The sequence below is a fragment of the Callorhinus ursinus genome, unplaced genomic scaffold, assembly GCF_003265705.2.
Source record: "Callorhinus ursinus isolate GAN/ISIS: 27379988/994484 unplaced genomic scaffold, GSC_fseal_2.0 scaffold25, whole genome shotgun sequence".
In the NCBI taxonomy this organism is placed as follows: Eukaryota; Metazoa; Chordata; class Mammalia; order Carnivora; family Otariidae; genus Callorhinus; species Callorhinus ursinus.
In genome coordinates, this window is record NW_027397087.1 from 37,209,591 (window position 1) to 37,235,466 (window position 25,876).

Below are 25,876 nucleotides of genomic sequence, written 5' to 3' on the forward strand. Positions count from 1 at the left end.
AAATGCCCAACTAATTTTTGACAAAGATGTAAAAGCAGATTGATGGAGGAAAGATAGCATTTTTTAAAAAGATTTTATTTATTTATTTGACAGAGACACAGCGAGAGAGGGAACACAAGCAGGGGGAGTAGGAGAGGGAGAAGCAGGCTTCCCGCTGAGCAGGGAGCCTGATGCGGGGCTCGATCCCACAACCCTGGGACCATGACCCGAGCCGAAGGCAGATGCTTAATAACTGAGCCACCCAAGCACCCCAGGAAAGATAGCATTTTTAACAAATGCTGCTAGAGCAGTTGTTCACCCCTCTCAACCTATGTCTCACACGTCATATAAAAAATTAACTCATGGACCTAAATGTAAAATGCAAAATGAAATTTGAGAAAAGAAATATGGGAGAATACCAGGATCTAGGGCTAGGCAAAGAGTTGTTAGACTTGACACCGCAAGCACAATCCATAAAAGGAAAAGTTGAAAATTGGATTTCATCAGAATTGAAAACTTTTGCTCTGTGACAGACCCTTTTAGAGGATGAAAAGATAACTACAGAGTGGAAGAAAATATTTGCAAACCACATCTTCAACAAGTGTATGTAAAATGTATAATCTTTCAAAACTCAACAGTAGAAAAGCACATAATCCAATCAGAAATAGGCAAAAGACATGAATAAATGTTTTACTGGAAAAGATGAAGATGGCAAATAAGCACAAGAAAAGTTGTTTAACATTGTTAGCCATGAGGGAAATGCAAATTAAAATCACAGTAAGATATTGCTATGTACCTATCAGAATAGCTACACTTTGTAAAAATTGACAGCATCAAATGCTGTTAAGGATGTGGGGAAATGCGATCACTCTGACATTGCTGGCTGGAAGGTGAAAATGGTACAGTCACTCCACAGAACTGGCAGTTTCTTTAAAAACTTAACATGTTGCAACTACCGTATGACCTAACATTAACACTTTTGGGCATTTGTCCTGTAGAAATGAACTTCATGTTCACACACAAGTCTGCATATCTGTATTCACAGCAGCTTTCTTCTTAACAGCCCCAAACTAGAAACAGCCCAGATGTCCTTGATTGAGCAAATGGTTAAATAAACTAAGGTATATCCATACTGTGGAATTCCTGCTAAGCAATAAAAGGAAGGAACTATTGATATTTGCAGCAACCTGGATGAATCTTTGGAGAATTACGCTGAGTGAAGAAAGCCAAGCCCCAAAGATTATATACTGTATGATTTTATTTATATAATATTCTTCTTGAAATGACAAAATTACTGAAATGGAGAACAGATTAGTGGTTGCTGGGGGTTAATGAAGAGGTGGGAGGAGGAAGAAAGAGGGTGTGGCTGTAAAAGGGCCGTAGGAGGGATCCTTGTGATGGAAATGTCAGTATTCTTTTTTAAAATTTTTTATTGTTATGTTAATCACCGTACATTACATCATTAGCTTTTGATGTAGTGTTCCATGATTCATTGTTTGTGCATAACACCGGGTGCTCCACGCAGAACGTGCCCTCTTTAATACCTGTCACCAGGCTAACCCATCCCCCACCCCCTCCCCTCTAGGATCTCAGTTTGTTTCTCAGAGTCCATCGTCTCTCGTGGTTCGTCTCCCCCTCCGATTTCCCCCCCTTCGGAAATGTCAGTATTCTTGTTGTGATGTTGTACTCTATGAGGTTACCACTGGTAAAGATGTACATACAATACATCTCTGTATTCTTTTTATTTCTTTTTAAATTTTTTTTAAAGATTTTTATTTATTTGTCAGAGGGCGAGCAAGAGAGAGAGAGCACAGTCAGGGGGAGCGGCAGGCAGAGGGAGAAGCAGGCTCCCCGCCGAGCAGGGAGCCCCAAAGTGGGGCCTGATCTCAGGACCCTGGAATCATGACCTGAGCAGACCTGGCAGACGCTTAAATGACTGAGCCATACAGGCGTCCCCTCTCTGTATTATTTCTTAAAACTGCAGTTACCTCATAATAAAAAGTTTAGTGGAAAAAAAAAACAAGAGAATAAATATTGTTCCCTTCCTTTCCTACTGTTTTAAAAGAAGAGATGTCCTTTTGTGCTCTAAATCTTACTACTTTCCATTTTCTCCATCACTTTTATGAATCTTCTCAATTTTTTTCCTCTCCATTGGCTCCTTCTCTTTTTGCCTATAAAAAGGCTTACCTTTCTCTCACTCAAGTAACAACACGCAGAAACTAAATTAAACAAGTAAATTTCCTTTTGTTTTCCCCTTCACACATACTACCCTAACCTTAAGAATCTTCCTTGACATGTGTTTCTTCCTCAGCTTCTCTATCTAATCCATCTACATCTGTCATGGAACCTCCTAACTATCTCTGAAAACCACCTTATTCCAAGCTGCTGTCAGCTGTTAACCTGTTACCACAGGACTCTCCTTTTCTTCCCATACTTACTCTGGCTTCATTCTAGATACATCCTCACATTCCTGCCAGAGTGATCTTTTCAAAGCTCAGATCTCATGACATAATTGTCAACCCTCTCCCCACTTTTAAAAATGCTTAATGGATTTCATTATTTTTAGGTTAAGGATTCAGATTATTAAAATGACTTTTAAAACCTTGTGTGGTCTGGCTCCATCCTCATCTTTCTCTCTCTTAAACTTGGCCACACTGGTTATTTTCAGATCCGGAAACACACTGTGGTCCTTTCTGCCACTGTTCCCTTGAATATGCTAGTCTTTCTTTCTGAAATCTTTTTCTCCTTCTCATTATTAGTTAGCTCCTTCTCACTCTTCAGATCTCTGTTCAAGGGTTACTTTGGTCAGAAAAATTTCATTTCTAATTTCCTGGTAGGTTCTTCTGGTATAGCATTTTGTGGAATTACCGTCTTTCATGTGTGTCTTTCCCACTGAGTTGCATGGGAGCACTGGCTATGTTTTTGCTCACTGCTGCATCCCCAGCTGCTGTCTGACACATAGAGGTGCACCAATAAATATTTGCTGAGTGGATAAATCCCTCTCCTTACCTTCATCATCCATTGTTTTTAAGAGTTGTCTCTCCCTCAAAAAATACTTTTTGCCTTCTTTTTATCTCTGTTATTGCCAGAGTTCATCTTTTTCTCTTTAGTTCTGGACCATTACAGTAATTTCACAATCAGACTTTCTGCTTCTAGTCTTTTTCCCATTCCTCTTGTCCTTCACTGAATCGTGTGATTCATCTCCTTCAAGGCCTTTCCCTTGGCAAAACAAACAAACAAAAAGTCTCCTTTGCACCATCTCCTAGACTGAGCCCTGACTCCCCAGCAACACACACACAATTTCCTTTGCCCAGCAAAACTCAACCTAACTTGGGTCCAATGACCATGCTTACTTTTCACACACTGTTCCTTTTGCTTACATCTTTGAATTTTGGAGTTCTAAAGACTCGATTGCCATCTTACTATAAGCTCTCACATCATCATGTGAACAAGTTAAATGAATTCTGCCAAGCTAACAGCCATTCTTCCTCCCAGGCTTCCTTTAAGGGAGGAAAATCAATTCCATTAAGAAAGATTGACTTCTGTACTGGCACTCAATTATGGCAAATAGGAGGCAAGCAAGTATCAGGAATATTTTTTAGTATAATTATTAAGTAGGAATTACTGTATCTCAGTTCAAAAGTACCATACCAACTAGTATTTCAAATTATCTTCCCTTCAGCTGGGTATCATACGTATATATTGCTGATTTTCCACTCGTGAGCATTGTTTTCCACTTTTGAAGATTAGTAGTAATTTTGTCTAAGGGTGAAATAGAGGATTTTAAATTTTGTAAATTTTTCTTATTTTGTGAGGCATGGAAACCCTGTCTTATCTCTCTGTTTTATCCAAGTAGTTCTTGCTCTGTTCCATGATATGTTTACTGCTTCTCTTATCTCATCACATTAAATTGGGATTTGAGGTCTAATAGAGATGTTTCAAGTTAGAAGGCCACTTGATAAAGTTGAGTCATGATCTTGCAGGGTATTTCATAGAGAAGCCACCAAACCTGATTCTGGTTTTCCTCTTTCTTTGTACAGAAACTTAATCTTGTTTATCAGATTCAGGAAGCTTAATTACTCAGGTTCACAGTGTACTGAAATTTAACCTAGAATAGCTCTTTACTTAGCATGAGAATTATAAATGTGGCACAGACTGAATGGTCATTTCCTCTCTTTTTTCCCCATCAGAAATTCTCTGTGAAAAGCCATATTTTTTGTTGAGCATAGTTACAGATAGGAAATGTGACAGTCTTAAGATTTGAGAGAAAAATCTGCCTATGAAAACCAGTTTAGACATAGAACCTCAAAATAAAAATAAAATTATAACTCCACAAACTCCAAATCAACTAAACCTCTGCGCTTTATAAAAACTTGATGAGAATATTGATTTGTGATTTTTTCCCTCGATGTTATAAGATCACTTACTTTTTCTTTAAATATTCTCCTTAAAAGGTTTAAATCACGGTATAGATTTGGGTTATAGTGGTCAGTGTCCTTGATGATGGCATGATAGCAGGTTCTTACCTGGTAACCACATCCAGGTTGCTCTCTGGCAACCGTGTTCTCTCCCTTCCCTGTCCCTTTTCCTCCCTTTCCTAGCCAAGCCACCACAGGAAACTTTCAGTAGGCATCATGGCCCCACGACTTTGTATTTCTTATCTGACATTTTACCTTCTCCAGTTGTCCTCTCAATTTGGCGTACCTGAATCAATGTCAGATTGATTCCAGAATTCAGAATTAGATCATGTGCAGAAAAACTGGGCAGAGTTGGAAGGCAGGGATGGGTTGTGGGGAGTGGAATTGGTTACAAAAGTAGTATACCTTTGAGAATAATTAGACGTGTTCAGAGATAGGGGCACCTGGGTGGCTCAGTTGGTTAAGCATCTGACTCTTGATTTCGGCTCAGGTCATGATCTCAGGATTGTGAGATCAAGACCTGATTTGAGCTGTGCGCTGGGTGTGGAACCTGCTTCAGATTCTCTCTCTCCCCTGCCCCTCCCAACCCCAAGCTTCATGCTCTTTCTCTCTCTTTCAGAAAAAATAAGTGTTAGAGATAATTCATTGTAACATTTAGGTTCGTGTTTGTGATATTTATGCATGTAAAATATGAGCAGAGTAATTGGACTAAATTAAATTCTGCTAATTTTGTTAGTCTCTCTATAGCCATATAAATAATAATGCTTTTTAAGTGTTTTCTCTGTTTTATGTAGAGAGTTTCTCAGGTATTTATTATTTTCCTAGTTCTGAAATGTGTCAATATTTTTTTATGCAGCTCTGAAAAATTGGTGTTGCTGGCAGGTGGTAGTCTGGAGATCAGTGATGTTACTGAGGATGATGCGGGGACTTACTTTTGTATAGCTGATAATGGAAATGAGACAATTGAAGCTCAAGCAGAGTTTACAGTACAAGGTATGTAAATATTTCCTGTATAAATAAATTCTGTGTACTTTATGGGTTTGCTAATTGTTTAACATTAGAGTAGAAGAGACAGTACAGCATAATAGTTAAAACCCTGAGCTTTATGCCAGTTTGCTTAGGTTCAATTCTGGGCCTTATATTTCCTAGCTATGTAACTATAGGAAATTTACTTAACCTCTCTGACCCTCATTTACCTCCTCTGTAAATGGAGATAACAAGAGTACTTACCTCATTGAGGTTGTTTTAAGGATTTAAAAGAGTTAATATTTGTAAACTCCGAGAATATGTGACTAGAATATGATAAGAGCCCAGTGATATTGATATTATCTGCAGTATAGTATGGGGAAGGCTGTGTTCTGGGGCATCTGGAAGTTCAGCTCACTTTTCTTGTCTCACAGAGACTTCTTATACTCTGACCTAGAATCTTTTATCTCCTAAGCACTGGTGTTCCCTCCTTTCTGGAGAATAGATCACCCAGGACGGAATGCGCTGTGTCTCTCAGTGTAACATGGTCATCTCTTTGATGATTTGATGATTTATTTCTTTCCGTTCAACTGATGTTGGTCATCACAGCATCTTCCCTTACAGGCTCTCTGATTTAGAAGTCAGAGAAAATGAACATGGCATAATCTCTTCTTTATCTCCATGTCCCTTGCCCTTCCTCCATATTGAAATGTACCCTCAGAGGAATATTTGCTCTCTCTCCTATAATTTGTCTACACCCTCATTTTATCTTTGTTTCAACTAAAAATTTTAAGACCTTTTCTGTTAACTTTTAGAAAAATCCAACATTGCTTGGATATGTAGAGGTATATTTTGGCTCATGATACTCATTATTACCTTGTCTCAAATTGTATTATATTTGATAGAATACTTTCTGATCTGTGGTTTAGGGTTATTTCATATTTTTATGAAAGTTTGTTTCTCTTGGCTCACTGGTGGGCTTGAGTAGGAAGTATGATAGCCACATTTATACCTCCAGTAGTCACCAGAGGACTCAAATTTGTTTTGTTTTATATACAATATATATATTTTAAGTTTGTTTATTTTCGGTAATCTCTACACCCAACATGGGGCTTGAACTCACGACCCTGAGATCAAGAATTGCATGCTGCACTGACTGAGCCAGTCAGGTGCCCCTCAAATTTGTTTTTGATAGGAATTGGGAAATAGACTGCTTGGGGTCCTTCTATGCTGGCAAAAGCACAGAATGTTTATGTTCTCTATTGCTATTTGTGAATGGATTCATAATCTCTGAAAATCAAAAGAAAAGCCTTAGACTAGAACTGTTACAGTTAGTTGCATAACTGTTGCCTCACCTACACTGAACCATTATTCTTGGCTAGGTGGACGGTTGGCTGTTACCAGTTGTAGAATGATCAGTTTCTATTTCTGTTTTGCTTATCTGTTTATCCAGTTTATTTCTTTACCTTTGTGTGGGTGGGATCATACAGGTAAAATATTAGTGAACTCCATCTTATTTGGTCCCTGTTCCTCCCTTACTAGATGTTTTCTCTTTTTGTTTTTACCATTAGTCAGATTCTTGGCCTAACACTGTCTTCCATTTCCTACCTGTACCTCAGTTTCCTCCACTGTAAAGTGCCTTGTTATTAACCTCAAATGTGAGGTATAATTTCTGCCATATGTGTCAGTTGCATTTGTCCATGTGATTGTTTTCTGCTTTTTAACTTTTATTTATTGTATGGAATTGAATTAAAACTCTTCTATTCACTTATTAACTACATTTTTTTTAGTTGTAAGATAATACATACATCTTACAGTTTGTACCTAGTTCCATCTTATCTGTCCCTAGAGAAAGTGCCCTTTAAATGAGTACATTCTGGGGGTGCCTGGGTGGCTCAGTTGGTTAAGCGACTGCCTTCGGCTCAGGTCGTGATCCTGGAGTCCCGGGATCGAGTCCCACATCGGGCTCCCTGCTCAGCGAGGAGTCTGCTTCTCCCTCTGACCTTCTTCCCTCTCGTGCTCTCTATCTCTCATTCTCTCTCTCTCTCAAATAAATAAATAAAATCTTTAAAAAAAAATAAATGAGTACATTCTGGAAAACTGAGGAAAGAATAAGAGTAAGGAAACCTAGATATTAAAAATTACCACAGACCTTCTCTAATTAAACAGCATGGTATTGGCCCAAGAGTAGGCAACCAAAAGGAATAAAATCCAGGTGTTACACGTTCGATCCAGCAATTGCACTACTGGGTATTTACCACAAAGATACAAATGTAGGGACCCGAAGGGGTACATGTACCCCAATGTTTATAGCAGCAATGTCCACAATAGCCAAACTGTGGAAAGAGCCAAGATGCCCATCGACAGATGAATGGATAAAGAAGTTGTGGTATATATACACAATGGAATATTATGCAGCCATCAAAAGGAATGAGATCTTGCCATTTGCAACGACGTGGATGGAACTGGAGGGTGTTATGCTGAGTGAAATAAGTCAATCAGAGAAAGACATGTATCACATGACCTCACTGATATGAGGAATTCTTAATCTCAGGAAACAAACTGAGTGTTACTGGAGTGGTTGGGGGTGGGAGGGATGGGATGGCTGGGTGATAGACATTGGGGAGGGTATGTGCTACGGTGAGCGCTGTGAATTGTGCAAGACTGTTGAATCACAGATCTGTACTTCTGAAACAACGCAACATATTTTAAGAAAAAAGGAAAAGAAGAAGATAACAGGAGAGGAAGAAAAGGGGAGTATGTCAGAGGGGGAGACGAACCATGAGAGATGATGGACTCTGAAAAACTGAGGGTTCTAGAGGGTAGGGGGGTGGGGGGATGGGTTAGCCTGGTGATGGGTATTGAGGAGGGCACGTTTTGCATGGTGCACTGGGTGTTATGAACAAACAATGAATCATGGAACACTGCATCAAAAACTAATGATGTAATATATGGTGATTAACATAACAATAAAAAAATTATAAAAAAAAAATCCAGGTGTTACAAGTAATTATGGAACTTAAAATACTATCAAAGTGGCAATTCAGTTCAGAGGGAAAAAGCTTACTTTAACTTAAAGGGTATTGGTCCAATAGATTTTCAAGTAGGAGAAAATAAAGTTGGTCAAAATATGAAAAAATGAAGAATATGTGAGTTTAATGTTTGTATTATCTGTGCTGGAAAAGACAGAACAGGAAAGAACATGTCAAGCAAAAACCAACAAATGTTGACTACGTACATTTTTTTTTTAAGTTATGTAGAAGAGCCCCTGTAAATAAAAGCTAAATGCAAATGATAGGCTAAGTGAAAATAGTTGTAATGCCTAACCGAGAAAGGGTGAGAATCCTGAAAATACAGAGAGTTTCTGGAAACTGATGATAAAAAAAGAAATAACCTGAGGAAAATTGATAAAGAATATGAACAGGCAGCTCAGAAAGAAGAGTTTATTAGCTGTTTGCATTTCTTTATTGGCAGATAGTCAGTCATACTAGTAGTGAGAAAAATACAAATTTAAAAGATATCATTTTTCCCAACCATTATATTGGCAAAAATGGAAAAGATTTTGACCTCCAGAGCATGTGGTGCGTTGTTGAGAACTGAAAATTATTATTGATATCATCTTGCCAGTACAGAATAGATAAAAAAAACATTACCTCCTTGGTACTAGATATTGTATTCCTCAATGAAATTTAGGGTTGAATTAGCTTTTTTGATACCCTTATAGGGAACAACCAAATTCCTTTATTAACCAAGTCTTATCAACTGTCCACCGATTCTTTCTCTTCCTCCCCACCTCACTTGTTAGGTCCATTCGATTTCTTGCCTATTGTTGAAAATGCATCCTATCTGCTAACTTCTCTATTTCTGCATAGTTTTGGATTGGCTTGAGGCTAATAGTTGTACATGTGTGTTTGAGAGTGCCTGCCATAGTCTAGATCTGCAGTAGAGGACTGGGGATCGTGGTGCTTAAAGACACTTAGAGGTTAAAAATGTTGGTGAGCAGAGGAACTATAGTAGGATTTTTTTTTTATTTATCCAAAAGTTTATACACAATGCTTTATAAATCATGGTTAATGACAAGTTAGAAAAAATAAATAAAATGTGTTTTCAAAGGTATGAAGATAGGGTTGTTATGTGTCCGTGAAAGAATTAGGAAGTACTTATCATTACTCTCTAAACTAGATGTCTCAGGGTAAATTTTATGGTAATACGATATTGTACTAACAAATTTTAACCTTTCATTTTGCGTCACATTTCTTTTTTTTTTTTTTTAAGACTTTATTTGAGAGATGGAGAGTGAGAGAGAGAGAGCATAAGATGGGGAGGGTCAGAGGGAGAAGCAGACTCAATGCGGGGCTCAATCCCAGACTCCAAGATCATGACCTGAGCTGAAGGCAGACATGCAGCCGACTGAGCCACCCAGGTGCTCCTTGCGTCTCATTTCTGAACTGGATTATGAGTGGTTGAAATTGAACAAAAGTTCTACACCATTGATAAAGAAAATAGTTTCTAGGCCAGTTTGCATTTCCTACCAAACTAGTCCCAGCTGTTGACTCCTTCACCCAAGATCAACTCTGAAGAAACTGGAGGAGTAAGAGGGAAGTGTGGGGAGACTAAGGCTCTCGTGAGTCCCTGTGTGTGGGGGTGGTGGCTCTAGCCTGGGATTACGGACTGCGTGAGGAAGCAGTGAGAAGATAGATTGGAAGGCTATTAAAATAGTTCTATTGTTATTTCTCTCTGGTGTTGCCTTGAGACCGTCTTTCCCTGTTCATTCCCCACGGAAATGAGCAGCAGTGGCCCAGGCTTCCATGACTATTCAAAAGATCTGCTAGGGCTCTGATGGCATTAATGTAAATGGGTATGGCCTAATTGTCCATAGGGGATAGATAACTACCTTTTTTCTCCCCTCCCAAGCTCCCATTGGTGTGTTTCAACCTAGGAAGACTCTGTTCCCAGTGTTGTTTCTTCCTGAGTTTAAATGAGAGGAAATGTCTTGGAATGCCCAGCAAATTGGAGTAAATAGCAGTAGTTCTAAGGTCCCTGCGGCTCCTTGCTCTGGGGCTCACTCTCCTCTCTTCTTAATTTCACCAGGTTGGTTACAGTGAGGTCTGGTAACCTTATATATTACTAGACAGAGTGACTGGTTCCCCAGAAAAACATTAGTTTATAGCCAAACTAGTCACCTGAATAGTACAATTACTCTCAAAGAAAGACAACTGAGTGAATAACATATACCATCTGATAGAGAATTTTTGGAAAAGATTGACCAAGAATTAAAAATAAACTTGACAAATATTATTTCAGGAGATTAGAAAAATATAACAATACTATGCAAAAACAAGAAAACATAACAGTGTAGAACCAAGTAGAAATATTCGGTATGAAAAATGTAAAAATAAAGAATACAGTAGACTGGATGATGGTTGAAGGTGTACAGGTGATAAACTCATGAGTTGGAAGATGATGCTGAAAAACTGAGAATGCAACATTAAATGATAAAGAGAACACATAGAATAAAAGCCAAGAGGCATGAAAGTTGGATGTAGAGGAGTTTCTATCCAGGTAAATAGGAATCCTAGAAGAGAGAACAAAAAGGGAGGAGAAAATATTTAAAGAAATAATTAAGATCAGTTTCTCAGAATTAAAGACTAACAGAAGACCTTAGTCTGAAAGGGCTTAAAGACTTCTGTGTGTGAGTGGGAAGGAAAACCCACCCTTGGGCCCATATAGTGACATAATATCAAAGACAAAGACAGAATTCTAAAAGCTTCCCATGACAAAGAGCAGATCACCTACAAAGGAACAAGAATTATATTGCACCTGGTCTCAATTTTGAGAAATCTGATTTTAAGAGGAAAATGGAGTAATGTTTTTTATTTTTTATTTTTTAAATTTATTTATTCATGAGAGAGAGAGAGAGGCAGAGGCAGAGGGAGAAGCAGCCTCCCCACCTAGCAGGGAGCCTGATGCGGGACTCGATCCCAGGACCCTGGGATCATGAACTAAGCCGAAGGCAGACGCCCAACCATCTGAGCCACCCAGGTGCCCCTGGAGTAATGTTTTTTAAAGTGTTAAAGGAAAAGAACATTGAATCCACATGGAATTTATATCCATCCAAAATGTTAGTTATAATAAAAATTCTCATCATATAGGACCTCAGAGGGTTTGCTATACAAAGATATACACTGAAAACAGTTTTGGAATACATACTTAAATAAGAAGAGACACTTTCAGGAAATGCTGCAAGAGATATGGGAGTTTTAAGACATAGCCCTCAAATTCTTTGGCGGTCCTCCTAATGAGTAGTGGGGTTTATATCCCTTGCCCTTGAATCTGAGTGCGCTTGGAGCTATTTGCACAGAGTATGGCAGAAGTGGCGTCGTATGACTTCTGAGGCTTATAAAAGGCCGTGCAGATTCCTCCTGGTTCTTTTGGAATTACCACTTTCCAGTCACTTCTTGGGATCTCCCTCTCAGAACCCAGCTGCCGTGCTGTGCGAAGCCCAAGCCACAAGGAAAGGCTGCATTGTAGGTGCTCTGGTAGACAGCTCCACTGAGCCCACCTTGCAGGTCATCTAATCAAGGGACCAGACACATGAATGAAGAAGTCTCCAATCGATTTGAGACCCCAGCTTTCTAAGTTGCCCCCACACATTCAAGTTTTTATAGACATGGGGAAGCAGAGATAAGCCATTCCTGCTGGGCTGTCCTAATTCCTGACCCAAGGATCTGTGAGCATAAGAAAATGGTGGTGGTGGTATGCCACTAAGTTTTGGGCTGATTTGCTGTGCAGCAGTTGTAACTTGGGAAAGTGCAAGTTTTTTAAAAGACTAGAATCAAAGTAAAAATACATCAGTGATAATCCAGAATTAAAAACTTTGACCATACCAAGTGTGGAGGTAGAATAATATATACCATTTGATGGAGAATTATTGGGTAAAAAAAAACCCAAGAATTAAAAATAAGCATGTTAAATATATTTTTTAAGAGATTAGTAAGGTATTAGTAATATAATTGATATTTATAGGATATTGCACCAAACAAATGAATAAATTGTTTTTTTAAATAGTGCCTGTGAAACAGTTACTAAAATATACCACATATTGACCACAGAACAGTTCTTAGCAGATTTTAGAGAATTGAAATTCTGTAGATTTGACTACTGCAAAATTAAGTTTGGAACTAGTTATGAAAAAGTAACTTTAAAAACTGGTAACTTGAAGATCTCCTTGTGTTTGGGCATTAAGTGAATCACTTTGAAATAATCCGTCAATCAGAAAAGAAATGATGAAAATTAGGAAATTGTTTGAACTAATAGAGATATGACCTATCAAAACTTATGGGATGCTTAGAAAAAATTTATAGCCTTAAGTACAGGTATTAGAAGAGAAGAAAGACTGAAAAATCAGTGATTTAAATATCTATCTCAAAAAGCTAAAAAAAAAAAAAAATAGCAAACTTACCCCAAAGGAAATACAAGAGGGGAAGTAATGGCAAGAGCAAAATTAATAAAAGAGAAAAAAACATTCAAAATAGAGAGTTTCAGCAAAGCCAAAAATTAGTTCCTTGTAAAGCATAACAGCATTGATAAACACCTGACAGTACTTAAATGCAAGGCTTGACAAAGGTCTTTGTTTAGATGAAGAGTGTACAAACTGCAGCTCATAGACCAGATCTGCCACATTGCTTGGCTTTATATAGCTTATGAGCTAAAAATCGTTTATACAGTTTTAGGGGCACCTGGGTGGCTCAGTCATTAAGCGTCTGCTTTCAGCTTAGGTCATGATCCCAGCGTCCTGGGATTGAGCCCCTCATGGGGCTCCCTGCTCAGCGGGAAGCCTGCTTCTCCCTCTCCCACTCCCCCTGCTTGTGTTCCCTCTCTCGCTGTGTCTCTCTCTGTCAAATAAATAAAAAATCTTAAAAAAAAATCGTTTATACAGTTTTAAATGGTTGAAACAGGAGAATAATATTAGGGTGATGTATGAAAATGTTATGAAATTCAGTTTTATTGTCCATAAATAATTTTATTGGCACACAGTCACATTCATTTATATATTGACTGTGGCTGCTTCTGCGGAGTTGAGTAGTTGTGACAGAGACCACATGACCCACAAATTCTAAAATATTTACTCTCTGGTCCTTTTTAGAAAAAGTTTCAACTCTTGATATACACTCTCTTAAGAACTCTTACAGATCAACAAGGTAAACAAAGACCGATAAACCAGTAAAAAATCATCAAAAGCCTTGAGCGGCCACCTCACAGATCTCCAGGTGGCTACTGAATAAGTAGTTATCATCATTAGTTTTCTGAGATAGGCAAATAAAAGCCACAGTGAGATACTGTTCCGCCAGAGTGGCTAAAATTAAAGAGACTAATAATAACATGTTCATTAGGATGAGGAACACTCTGATGTACTGCTGTTAGGGACTACACATTGATATAATCACTTCAGAATACTGTTTGGCAGAATCTACTGAAACTGCATATAAACGTATCTTATGATATAATGGTTGTATTCCTAGGAGTATACACACCAGAAATGTGTAAATATATGCATCAAAAAACACACAATAATGTTTTCACCAGCTTTATTCACGGTAAATCAAAACAGGAAACAGTTAAAACATCCATCAACAGTAGAACGGATAAGTAGTGTTCTAATCCTACAGTGGTATATTATCAACAGTGAAAATTGACAGACCATTGCTACATTCGACAACATGGATAAAACAAACACCATTGAAGGAAGGAAGCCAGTCACAGAAGAATACATACTGTGTGATTCCATTTTTATAAAGTTCAAAAATAGGCAAAACTAATCCGTGGTTTTAGAAATCAGGATGGTGATTACTTTTGGACAAAGGCAGGGTAGTGACTGAATGTGGAACAACAGGACCTCTGGTGTGTTCTGTTTCTTAATCTGGATGGTAAGCTAAAATAATTGAACGTGTACTGTTAATGTGTGTCACATGAGGTCTTTTCTTTTTTATTGTTTACAGATAAGTTACTATGTACAAAAAAAGTTTGGAAAATTTTATTTTGAACTTTGTCATAACTGAAAGTATTTTCTTTTTCAAACAGGGAAAGCAGTTTATGAGAAATAGTTGGAGATTATACACACACATGCACGTGCGCACACACATGTATATAAAGTTTTTATATAGTTATTTCTATATATATGGTCATGCCTATCTGACTTCTGTTATTTTTTTAAGAAGTTATAGCCACAGGAAATGCCATAGTGAGTGTTAATGCAGAAAAAGGTTATAAGTTCATTCTTCATCTGTTAAATATTTCAAATTTATTGTTTTATCATTAACTCCTGGGATTTCTACACATGCTGTGACGTGAATTAGCCCGTCGTGTATTTCCTGTCATCTCAGATTGCCGATAACACCCATTGGTCATGAGTTTGTTTTTTTTTTTAAAGAGGAATTTTTCCTTTTCTCTTACAACATTCATAACAGTCTGTGATACACATCTCCACTCCTCCCCCCCACACACAAAAGAAGAAAATTTTCCATTTGTTTTCTTGTGGGATAAATTGATAAATTCTGAATTGGCCACCTCCTTGACTTTGTCAATACTCATAACAAATCTCACTGATTCTACAATCTTTCTCTGAAGTCAGAGCCTAATGTCATTCTTTTTTTTTTTTTCTCTAAAGATTTTATTTATTTAATTGACAGAGAGAGAGAGAGCATGAGGGGGAACAGAAGTAGGGGGAGTGGGAGAAGGAGAAGCAGGCTTCTGGCCGAGCAGGGAGCCCGATGCGGGGCTCGATCCCAGGACCCCAGGATCATGACCTGAGCCGAAGGCAGTCGCTTAACCAACTGAGCCATCCAGGCGCTCCAAGCCTAATGTCATTCTACATTTACCCTTCTACTCTATCTGATCTCTACTTACATTAAGACATTGATCTCCCCTTTTCTGCCAGTCTTCTGCTTGATTTCACTTCTTTTTAGTTCATGATGAATTATAGTAGTCTGCTCTCATTTGTTAGAACTCCCAGTTCTTGATAGACATAGGAAGAGATCTCTGTAGGAGCTTCTGCAAGTCTCCAGGCATCTCATCAGAGGGGCCTAGGGATGCCGGCTGGCGGGAACAGGAGGAAACAAGGCCTCCATAGAGACTGTAGTTGTCCTTCCTGCTGGGGAAGAATCACACTTCCTCTCCAGGTGCTGGAAGATCTGCTCTAAACATCTGTAACACTGGGACTTTTACCACCAGTTATAAGGTCATTGTAAGGAGTGACTGAAAAAAGTAGCCTTCACTTAGTAAAGTTCCTGGGACCATGTAATTGTTTTAGTTATTGTTACGGCTATTTTTGTGTGTGTGGGGGGGAGTAAAATATACATAAGATTTACCATCTTAAAAAAAGAACTCTCAGTTGTCTTGGCTTAGGATAAACTCTTTACGGCCTGTGTATAAAACATAATCAGACCCTTCATATAAAGGCAACTTTTTCATTGTTAACTGAGAAGCAGAGTAGTTAAGTGCAGTCTCTGGACCCAGCATGCTTGGGTCTCATTTCTGTCTCTATGTGAACATGGGCAAGTTATGTAACTTACATTTGTCTTAGTTTCTTTTATCAGTTCAATAAGTTGTTATAAGGATTAACTAAATAAACTTCTGGCACTCTTCCAGTTGAACCTGGGATAGAAATGAAAGTCATCTTTACCAAACTACATTTAGTTTCCTGAACATACTATGCTGTTTGATTTCTCCATTCCCCTGTATCCTCACACCCTCAGCTAAACTTTTCTGACAGTCCTTCAAGATTAGTCCTGACCTTAACTTCGCTATGAAGTTTTTCATAACCACCCTCTCACCCTCAGGTGATTATGATGTCTCTCAGAATAGCTCTCTTTTAACCAGTGGTGTTTCTCATTGATTTGTTTATATGCCTTTTCCCACTACTGCTGGACTGAGGTCCTTATCAACAGGGACTGATACTGGGGTGCCTGCCTGGTTCAGGTGGTAGAACAGGTGACTCTTGATCTCAGGGTTGTGAGTTCAAGCCCCATGTTGGGTGTAGAGATTATTAAAAAGAAGTGAACTTAAAAAAAAAAACCCAGGGACTGGTATTAACTATGATTTATCAATAGATTATCAGCAAGTAATTACTGAATAAGTGAATGAAACTTTGTAGTGAAATTGTGAACTGTGACAACTGGAATGATTTGATGTTTGTGGTTACTTTATTACTTATGTTTTCCTTTGTACCTTGTATTTCATAGACTTCTATGTAAAAGAAATTGGGATGAAAAAAATCTTCTAAAAAGTTATTCTGGAGGAAGATGAATCATTACTCTAACTTATATAATTGAGGCCAAAATTGCCACATTCATATATACATATGTTTATAAACAGTGCTTTATCGTCTTTATTAATGGTTATTCTTGACCTTTTGATGCCTCCCATAAGCCAACATAAAGCTTAAACAAAAGCACCAAAGCCGCTAAAGATGAGCTTTCTTCCAAATGGCTACTTGAAAACTCTTATATTCCTTATTTGCTATTGTAGTTCAAGACTGTGTGCATTGAATCCCTTCATCTTTACTTCCAACCCCATGAGATGCTCCACTGTTTTGTCTTGATAACACTATATTATCCTGTTTCTCCTTTTATTTCTCTGTCCATTCCTCTGCTTTTCTTTTATGAGCACCTTTTCTTCAACATGCACATTAAAATATTAGTGTTCACATAGTTCTGTCTTCAGCTGACAGTTCTTTGTGCTCATGGTTTCTGGTATAAGGTACATAACAATAACACCCAAATTCCTGGAGCAGACCCATTGCTGAGCATCAGACATTTCCATTTGGGTGTCCCACAGGTCCCTCAAACTTGACGTGTCCAAAGTTGAACTTAACTTTCTTCCTTCAAAATCTTTCTCTGGTTTTCTGTATCTTCGTGGTGTTACTGCCCGCTTCTGCCCTTGTGCTAGAAACACGAGAATCATTTTTGATCATTTCAGTCTTTTTTATTTCTTCCCACATCCAGTTCAGGTTCTCTTTCTCCTTGTCTTTACGCCCCAGTTCAAGTTCAGTTAGTCTCCTTCCTAGGCTACTTCATTAATATCCTAACTAGTGTTTCTTGTTCTAACCCTGGTTTTTCTTAAAATCCACTCTTCAGAATGGCAGAAATGATCAAAATCCTTCCATTAAAAACTTGGAAAAATAATTGCCACGGATAAAAGTGAAACTTATAAATTAACAGGAACCAAATGAATGTCTCAGTTGAAAAAGGGGGAAAGAGAAAATGGTCTGTTTACAGAAACAAGATAAAAATAGAAAGTTGACCTGAAAAAGTTCAACTTTATGAATAGTAGAAGAAATGCAAATTAAAGTAGCCCTTTTTTGGCCCATAGGTAGAGTTTAAAAATAATAATCTACTCTTGGCAAAATTACAGTAAAGTGAGGATTCTTATACATTGCTGGTAACAGTACAAATTAACGTAACCTTTTTGTTAAGGCACTTTGGTAATATAATCAAAAGTCTTAAAATTTGCACACCCTTTGGCCCACAGTTCTGCTTCTAGTAATTTCTTTTAATGAAATAATCCAGGATGTGTGCAAAGATTTATGCATAGAAATTGCAATGATATATATTTGTTGGAGTGATATATATTTAATGGAGAAAAATTATGAACCATCTAAATGGCAAACAATAGGTGATTGGTAAAATAGATTATGTCCTATCCATATATCAGAATACTATACATCTAACAAAAGTCATATTTTAGAAGACTATTAAATGGCAAGATTAAATCCTTTGAATATATTAAATAACATATTATTTGTGTCACAGTTATGGTATAAATTGGGTCATGTCCTTTGACTTTCTTCTACAAATTACCACACACTCATTAGCAAGAAGCCTTATATGTCTTCTTTTTGAAGTCTTATCTATAATTTTCAGAATACTGGATGTTTACTTATCTTGAAAGGGTCATTTTTCTTCTAAATGTCAAGCAGAGAGAGAATTAGAGTCTGAGTCTGATCAGTCCATTATAGCCATTGCTTTTTTTTTTTTTAAGGTTTATTTATTTATTTGAGAAAGAGAGAGCATGAGTGGGAGGGGCAGAGGAAGAGGGGAGGGAGGGAGAATCCCAAGTAGACTCTGTGCTGAGCGCAGAGCCCGCTGCAGGGCTTGATCTCATGATCCTGAGATCATGACCTGAGCCAAAACCAAGAACTTAACCAACTGTGACACCCAGGTGCCCCTTGCCATTGCTTCTTAAGGAATTTTAATTTCAAGGGCAACAGTTAGTTTCTTAGAAACCCCATTTAGTTCTTTTGTTTATGTTGTCCCTTTTGCCTAGAGTCTTTCTCTTTCTACTCTCTTGCCTGGCTTTCCTCAGAAATCTCTGAAATTCTTGCTCCTCTTTACTCCCATTGTTTACACCCATCTTCTCCCCACCTTCTTTGATTTTGTGTATATGCCTTGCATATGTCTTTCTCACTTGTCACATTTAAGGGTTTTTTTTTTCAATCTGTTTATCTTTCTCTCCTACCAGACTGAGTTCCATGAGGACAGGCCTGCATCGTGCCAACTTTTTGATCCATAGCACCTAATATAATGCCTGACACTACATTTTTGTTGACAAATGGATAAGATGTTTGGACATTTTTATAGTTTGCTCCCTATATCTGAGATATTTCGCAATTTTACTTCATAGATGTTTCATTTTTGAAGCCATTGTTGTAAATTAGAAATTGTTTTACAATTGTTTTATAATCCTATATTGGGACCTGAATCATTTTAAATTGGTTTGCAGTTCTTCTTATATTTTTTATCACATCTCAGTGGTCATGTTAGCTTTCAGGTAAATCCCATATTTTACAAGCTTGAAATAATTTTCTAATAGTTATGTAAATTTATTCTGAAGTACAATAACCTCATTTCCATGGTAACTAACCCCCTTCAGGAGAGGCACATTTACTAAATGCCAACAAAGCACCAGGCACTGTATTAGGCATCTTTTTTACATCATCACCACAAAGAAGGCATTCTCATCTCCATTCTATAAATAAGAAAGATGAAGCTCAAGTAAATGAAAATGCTGCAAAATAGAAGAGTCATTCATATGCCTGAAGATCCTGCCTGTTTATTGTTCGTGCATTAGTCAAAGTGCAGCATGAGAAGAACTCAACTTTATTGTGCTTTTATGTTACCAAATGACCCTTATCAGGAGGAAGTTTTGTGGGACAAATAAGCAGGAATCATGGTATAGAAATGGATCCCCGGTTTCTATAAGACCACTAAGAGATCAGCATTGCATATCATAGAAGGAATATGGTATGATGAAGAGAGCTATGTTTTTGGAGGCGTGTCCCTGTTTCCCATTCTCTGGCCATGTAACCTTGGAAATTAATCCGTTTACTTGAGCTTCATCTTTCTTATTTGTAAAATGGAGATGAGAATGCCTTCTTTGTGGTGATGATGTAAGAAAGATGCCTAATACAGTGCCTGGTGCTTTGTTGGCTTTAGTAAATGTGCCTCAGCCAATGTCCCTGGGTTTCAAAGAATCTTTCCTTTCTATTTAAACCCTCTTTACTCGATTCTTTCTTTGATTTCTTTTTTGCCTATTTACCTAGATTCTACTTCCTCCTTGGATCATTCAAATGGACATCTTAGATGACATTCTGTTTTGGTTTTGTCGCATGCCATAATCACCAGATACCCTTGGCTCCAAGGGTGTGAGGCAGGCCAGTCACACTCCACTCTTATGCCCAATCCAGCTTCTTAGGCTCTCACCTAAGTCTATGCATGCTGCGTTCCTGCTTGTTGACTCTGGCAGATTGGATGGAATATTAGTAAACATCTTTCAGTATTTATTTAAAGAACAAAAGAATAGCAGTATGGGCAAAGTCATGCCTTTTCCAGCTCAGAAACAAGGGAGAAGTTTTGGCTGTCATCCTTGGCATTAATCTACTTCCTAGTAAAGATACCTGTCTTGACCTCAGAATTTCAAGCTTAGCTTACTCCGTGTCTCTTATTCATTAATTTTAGCTATCTTTTCTTGAATCTGTTATGTATTCAGTCCTTTTGAGGGAATGTGTTCCATATAATATTTACTATTTTATTATTTCTTTTACTTCAAGGGGTGTTATTGAATTTTCCAGATTTGGTAAAGAGATCCATGCCAAAATGAATTTTAGTAATTTTAGTCATATTGGCAGTAAGTCTCATATTAAATATATTGAATCTCTTAAACTTCCCATTCTCTTAATTTTAGTTATCTTCCTCTTTCTTCATTAAAGAGATGATAGCCAGAATTAGGAACAGCAGGAAAAGTGGAGCAATTTTATGAATTAGAAAATGCCACCTTCTCACTAAAAATTGAACTCAGAAGCTCTGGAATGGTCAATAGAAAGGTATCTCCTAATGGAAAGAACAGCTAGGACAAGTTTCTTCTTTAGTGCAGATTTCATCCCTGTTTATCCACTGCCACTCCTTCCATTAAGTGTTTATTGACGACACTTTCAGGTAAACCCAATTTACACACAGGAATGGGATCTTGCCCCAACAAGAATATCTTGTTAATACAGCAGTTACCCTCAATATCTGAAATATCTGAAAGCTAACTGCCCTGCATTGATCTAAAGTCTGAGAATAGCTGACAGAAAGCTAAATGAAACTAAATCTGTTCTGCTTTTGCCCAATCCCCATTGTAATGATAATGAACACTTTATTGGCCTTTTTGCCCAGACAAATTTCAAAAGGTGAGATCGTGTGTCGGTGCCTTTCAAACTTTTTTTTGTGTGGGGGTGGGGGGGGCAGGGAACTCAGGAGCTTACTTTGCAAGCAAGAAATGTAAAATAGATAAACATGGAACTAGTCCAATGGAAGCTGAGTAGGATGGGGACAGTCTCCATTCCCCATCTCCTCCATTCCCTGTGTTAATATTTTTCTTATCTGTGATTACAAATACAGCATTTCTATGACTATCTTAAAAGTAATATCAGAGATATTTTTCAAGCAATATTTATTCAGTACTTAGTGCAAGTTAAGCAGAAGCAGAATCTAGTATTACTGGAGACAGAATGGCAAATAGGGTGCAGTCTTCATCCCCAAGGGTACAGTAGGTGACACAGTGAAGTAATTAGGCATTTCTAGCCCAGGATGATAAAAGCTGCACTATTATGTGCCCACTTTGTCTCTGAGACTTATTCTTGTCTAGTTGATTTCGGTGATTCTTGCTCAGAAAGTAGAAGAAATGACACTAATTGTTTTTAACAGATAAGTGTATACCTTGAATTCTTTTTTTAAATTTTGTTTATTATTTAACAGAGAGAGACACAGTGAGAGAAGGAACACAAGCAGGGGGAGTGGGAGGGAGGGAGAAGCAGGCTTCCTGTGGAGCAGGGAGCCTGATGCAGGGCTCCATCCCAGGACCCTGGGATCATGACCTGAGCCGAAGGCAGACGCTTAATGACTGAGCCACTCAGGCACGCCCCCCCCCCACCGAGTTCTTGACATCAGAAATAGTCAACAGACTTTATTTAAACATTGTTTTTTGCCATTTTCAACATGGATGAACCCTGAGGACATTTTGCTAAATGAAATAAGTCAGAGAAAGACAAATACCATATGATCTTACTGATATGTGGAACCAAAAAAAAAAAAAAAAACCAAAAACAGAAAAAACCTGAATTCATAGATACAGAGAATAGATTGGTGGTTGTCAGAGGGTGTGTGTGTGTGTGTGTGTGTGTGTGTGTGTGTTTATGTGTGTGAGAAATGGGTGGACGTGGTCAAAAGTCACAAACTTCTAGTTATAAGTAAATCCTAGAGATATAATAGATAACATGGTGACATGATACTGTATTATACATTTGAAAGTTCCTAAGAACAGATCTTAAGAGTTCTCATCACAAGAAAACGGTTTGTAACTATATGTGGTGATGGATGTTCTAGAATTATTGTGATCATTTCTCAATAATACATAATATCAAATCATTATCTTACATACATCTGAAAGTAATACATGGTTATATGTCAGTTTTACATCAATAAAAATATTATTTAAGAATGGCATATTTATGTAAAAGATAAAATTCAGTAATGATCACAAGCCTAAATTGTTTTCTTTTATAGTTTCTAAGCAGAATTTACATGGACAGAATTTGTCTTGTGAGCTTTGAAATACTAAGAAATGACTACGGTCAGCTAGGTGTTCTGTGTCATTGTCAAAACCAAATCATTTGTCAATATGCTGATCTTTTTTTTTTTAAGATTTATTTGTTTGAGAGAGAGTATGCACATGAGTTGGGGGAGGGACAGAGAGAGAGAATCTCAAGCAGACTCACCACTGAGTGTGGAGCCCAGTGGGGAACTCCATCCCACTACCCGTGAGATCATGACCTGAGATGAAATCACTTAACCGACTGAGCCACCCAGGTGCTCCAAGATGCTGATCTTTACCACCCATTTCTACTTCTGTCTTAAAATGATAGTACTTTTTTTTCTTTCAAAACTCTTAATCATAGTAATTTCCTTGTCCTAAGAGTGATGGGGTGTTGAAGAATGTCTTTTTCCTAAAGAAAAAATCTTTTCCAATTTTTTCAACATTTCTCTGTGTTGGAAAAATTTTATGAAAAAAGTTGAAGGAATTTTACAGCAAACACCCACCACTTGGAGTATTCAGTTGACATTAGGAAATTGACAATTGCTGTATCACATGTTGTCACTCTATCCATCCATCTTAATTTTTTGATATATTTTAGAGTAAGTGGCAGATGTACCCAAATATTTCAGTATTCATATCATTAACTAGAGCAGAATATTTTGTTTGTGGTTCTTTAAAAAATTTTTCTTTTGAGGTAAGCTTTATATGCTATGAAATGCACAAGTCTTAGTGTGCTATTAATGTGTTCTAAGAGATATGTATTCCTATATAACCAAAATCCCTATCGAGTTATAGAATATTACCATCACTGCAGAAAGTTCCCTCATGTCCCTTCCCTGCAGATCCTCTCCTTACCACCCCAAAGGCATCGACTCCCCCTTTTTTTCCCAGCATATATTAGTTTTGCCTGTTCCAAAGCTTCATATAAATGTAATCATGTCATCAGTTTGTTTGTTTATGTAAGGCTTCTTCCACAAAGCATGTTGTTGCATGTATTAGGAGTCTTTGTCTTTTTGTTGATAAAGAGTATTCCTATTTTGCCTGGTCTTTCCCCGAAGTGGTTGTACCAGTTTATGTTCCTGCCAACAGTGTATGTGAATTCTCTTTGCTCCACATCCTGGCCAGCACTGAAGATGGTCAGTCTTTTCAGTTGTGGTTATCCTGGTGGATTGGTAATGGTATCTCTCTATTGTTTTAATTTGCATTTCCCTGATGATTAATGATGTTGAATATTTTACCGTCTGCTTATTGGTCATTTTTGTATCTTGCATTGTGAGGTATTTTCTAAATTTTCTAAACAGTGTTGATTTTATATGTAGATGATGCATTTGTTTGTCAGTCACATTAGAGAATTCTTTATTGTGTTAAGGAATTGTCCATTTATTGGTACCAGAAAGACATGGGAAATAGAAAAATTAGAATACTGGAGTGCCTGGGTGGTGCAGTTGGTTAAGCTTCTGACTCTTGGTTTCAGCTCAGGACATGGTCTTGGTGTCGTGAGATTGAGGCCTGCATTGGGCTCTGTGCTCAGCATGGAGTCCACTTGAGACTCTTTCCCTCTCCCTCTGCTCCTCCTGCCCAATAAATAAATAAAACTTTAAAATATATATAATAAAAATTTTAAAAAGAAAATTTAATATTTTAATAATAATTTCAGGCCTTTGCTTTTACATGTCTTTAGAAATAGTTAAATTTTCGCTATCACTACTACTTCTCTACTACTTCTATTATTTTTAGATTTGAAATTTTTCTCAATATAGGTATTTGAATTTCTCTTGAAGAAGCAAAGGAATAATGTCAAATGTGCTATGAAATATCAGTAATTTACAATTCAATTCCAAATATGTTTGCCTCCATAAACTGCTGTTTCATAATATCTGTTACCTAGAGTAAATAATTAAATTGGCTTAGTATATTAGTCTTCATCTAATTATAAGTATTTTTTAAAAATCTAGTTACAAAATCTAATGACTACATTAGCAGAAATAAAATACCATTTCCTCAAAACCCTTGAGAATTTTTTATTTCCATACTTGTGAGGTAAATTATTTATGGAGCATTGGTGCTGAGCTCCAGATCAAAGAGAACTGCAGGATATACACCAAATCACACTAGTGTGTTAAAGTGAGAGGATATAAACAAGTTGTTACATTGGCCAGAGTTATTGTCAGCCCTTTTCAGGGGTGCATGACTGATTCCCAGTGATTGTATAACAGAATTATACTTATCATGTAAATGCACTTTACATTTTGAGACTCTAAAGAGATTTAATAGATAAAGTACATGTTATAATACCTGACTCATAGCTAATACTCCACAAAATTTAGTTCCCTTTCCTCCTATAAATCTCTAGAGGAGGTATTGTTACTAATCTACTGATGGATAAAGCTTCTGAAAGTCTCCAAATTATATTTTCCTCTTCAGCTTTTTTCCTGGGATACTGAAAATAGTTGCTGCTGAATTTTAAAAAATTGGAACAGGACAGTGGAATTATGAGATATTTTATTTGCCAAGAAATTTTATTATAGTAGAAAAAGAAAATGAGTGTCTAATTAGGTACAGAATGAGTAGTAATTTACAATGAGAAAAGAAACCACAACAAATTAGTTTCTTTTTTTTTTTTAAGATTTTATTTCTTTGACAGAGAGACACAGCGAGAGAGGGAACAGAAGCAGGGGGAGTGGGAGAGGGAGAAGCAGGGAGCCCGAAGCAGGGCTCAATCCCAGGACCCCAGGATCATGACCTGAGCCAAAGGCAGACGCTTAATGACTAAGCCATCCAGGCGCCCCAACAAATTAGTTTCTAAGAGAATTGACAAAAGTACAAACAGCGCAGAAATCCAGAAAAATAACACTTTTTTTTTACTGTCTTAAATACACTTACATAATATTTTGTTCTGGCTGTATTTTATGGGATTGTCTCCTCATATGACAATGATTTTTTAAAGTCATTCTCTGTAAGAATGAAAGTTAATTTGGTCTTTTTCCTCCAGTGTTTAGAATATGGTCACGTGATATGACTGTGCACCTTTGTGTCTCAGGTATTTAATTGTTTTTGTAGTGCAAAGTAGATTTTTTAATTTACATTTTTTTGGTTGTTTAAGAATATGAGTGACAGTGAAAAATATATTAATCATTTTTTCTGCTTACAAAAATTTGTATTTCTATTAGCTTTTCAGTTTATTAGTTTGGTTTTTATTTTTCTTTCAAATTAAATAAGTAATATAATAACATTATTAAAGGCTCAAACCATATCAACAAAGTAAATCTCCTTCATTTCCCCTTTCCCATTCCTTACCCCCTTTCTCAGTGGTAACCTTTGTCATTAGTTTATTTACTATTTATTTAATTTTAATTATTTATTTAAATTCAGTTTAGTTA

At 37.2% G+C, this 25,876-nt stretch overlaps 1 protein-coding gene and 1 pseudogene across 9 annotated transcripts in view; one reads left to right on the forward strand and one right to left on the reverse strand.

The window, feature by feature from the left end:
* The window catches only part of LOC112833393 (V-type proton ATPase subunit G 1 pseudogene), a 165,851-nt pseudogene that overhangs the window by 92,647 nt on the left and 47,328 nt on the right, over window positions 1–25,876 (reverse strand).
* Window positions 1–25,876, forward strand: part of NEO1 (neogenin 1) — a 240,133-nt gene that overhangs the window by 83,491 nt on the left and 130,766 nt on the right. For all 9 annotated transcript variants that reach the window (XM_073877334.1, XM_073877342.1, XM_073877340.1 and 6 more), the window contains one exon: window positions 5,254–5,390. In XM_073877334.1, coding sequence (XP_073733435.1) covers window positions 5,254–5,390 — 137 coding nt within the window. The remainder of the gene's footprint in view (window positions 1–5,253; window positions 5,391–25,876) is intronic.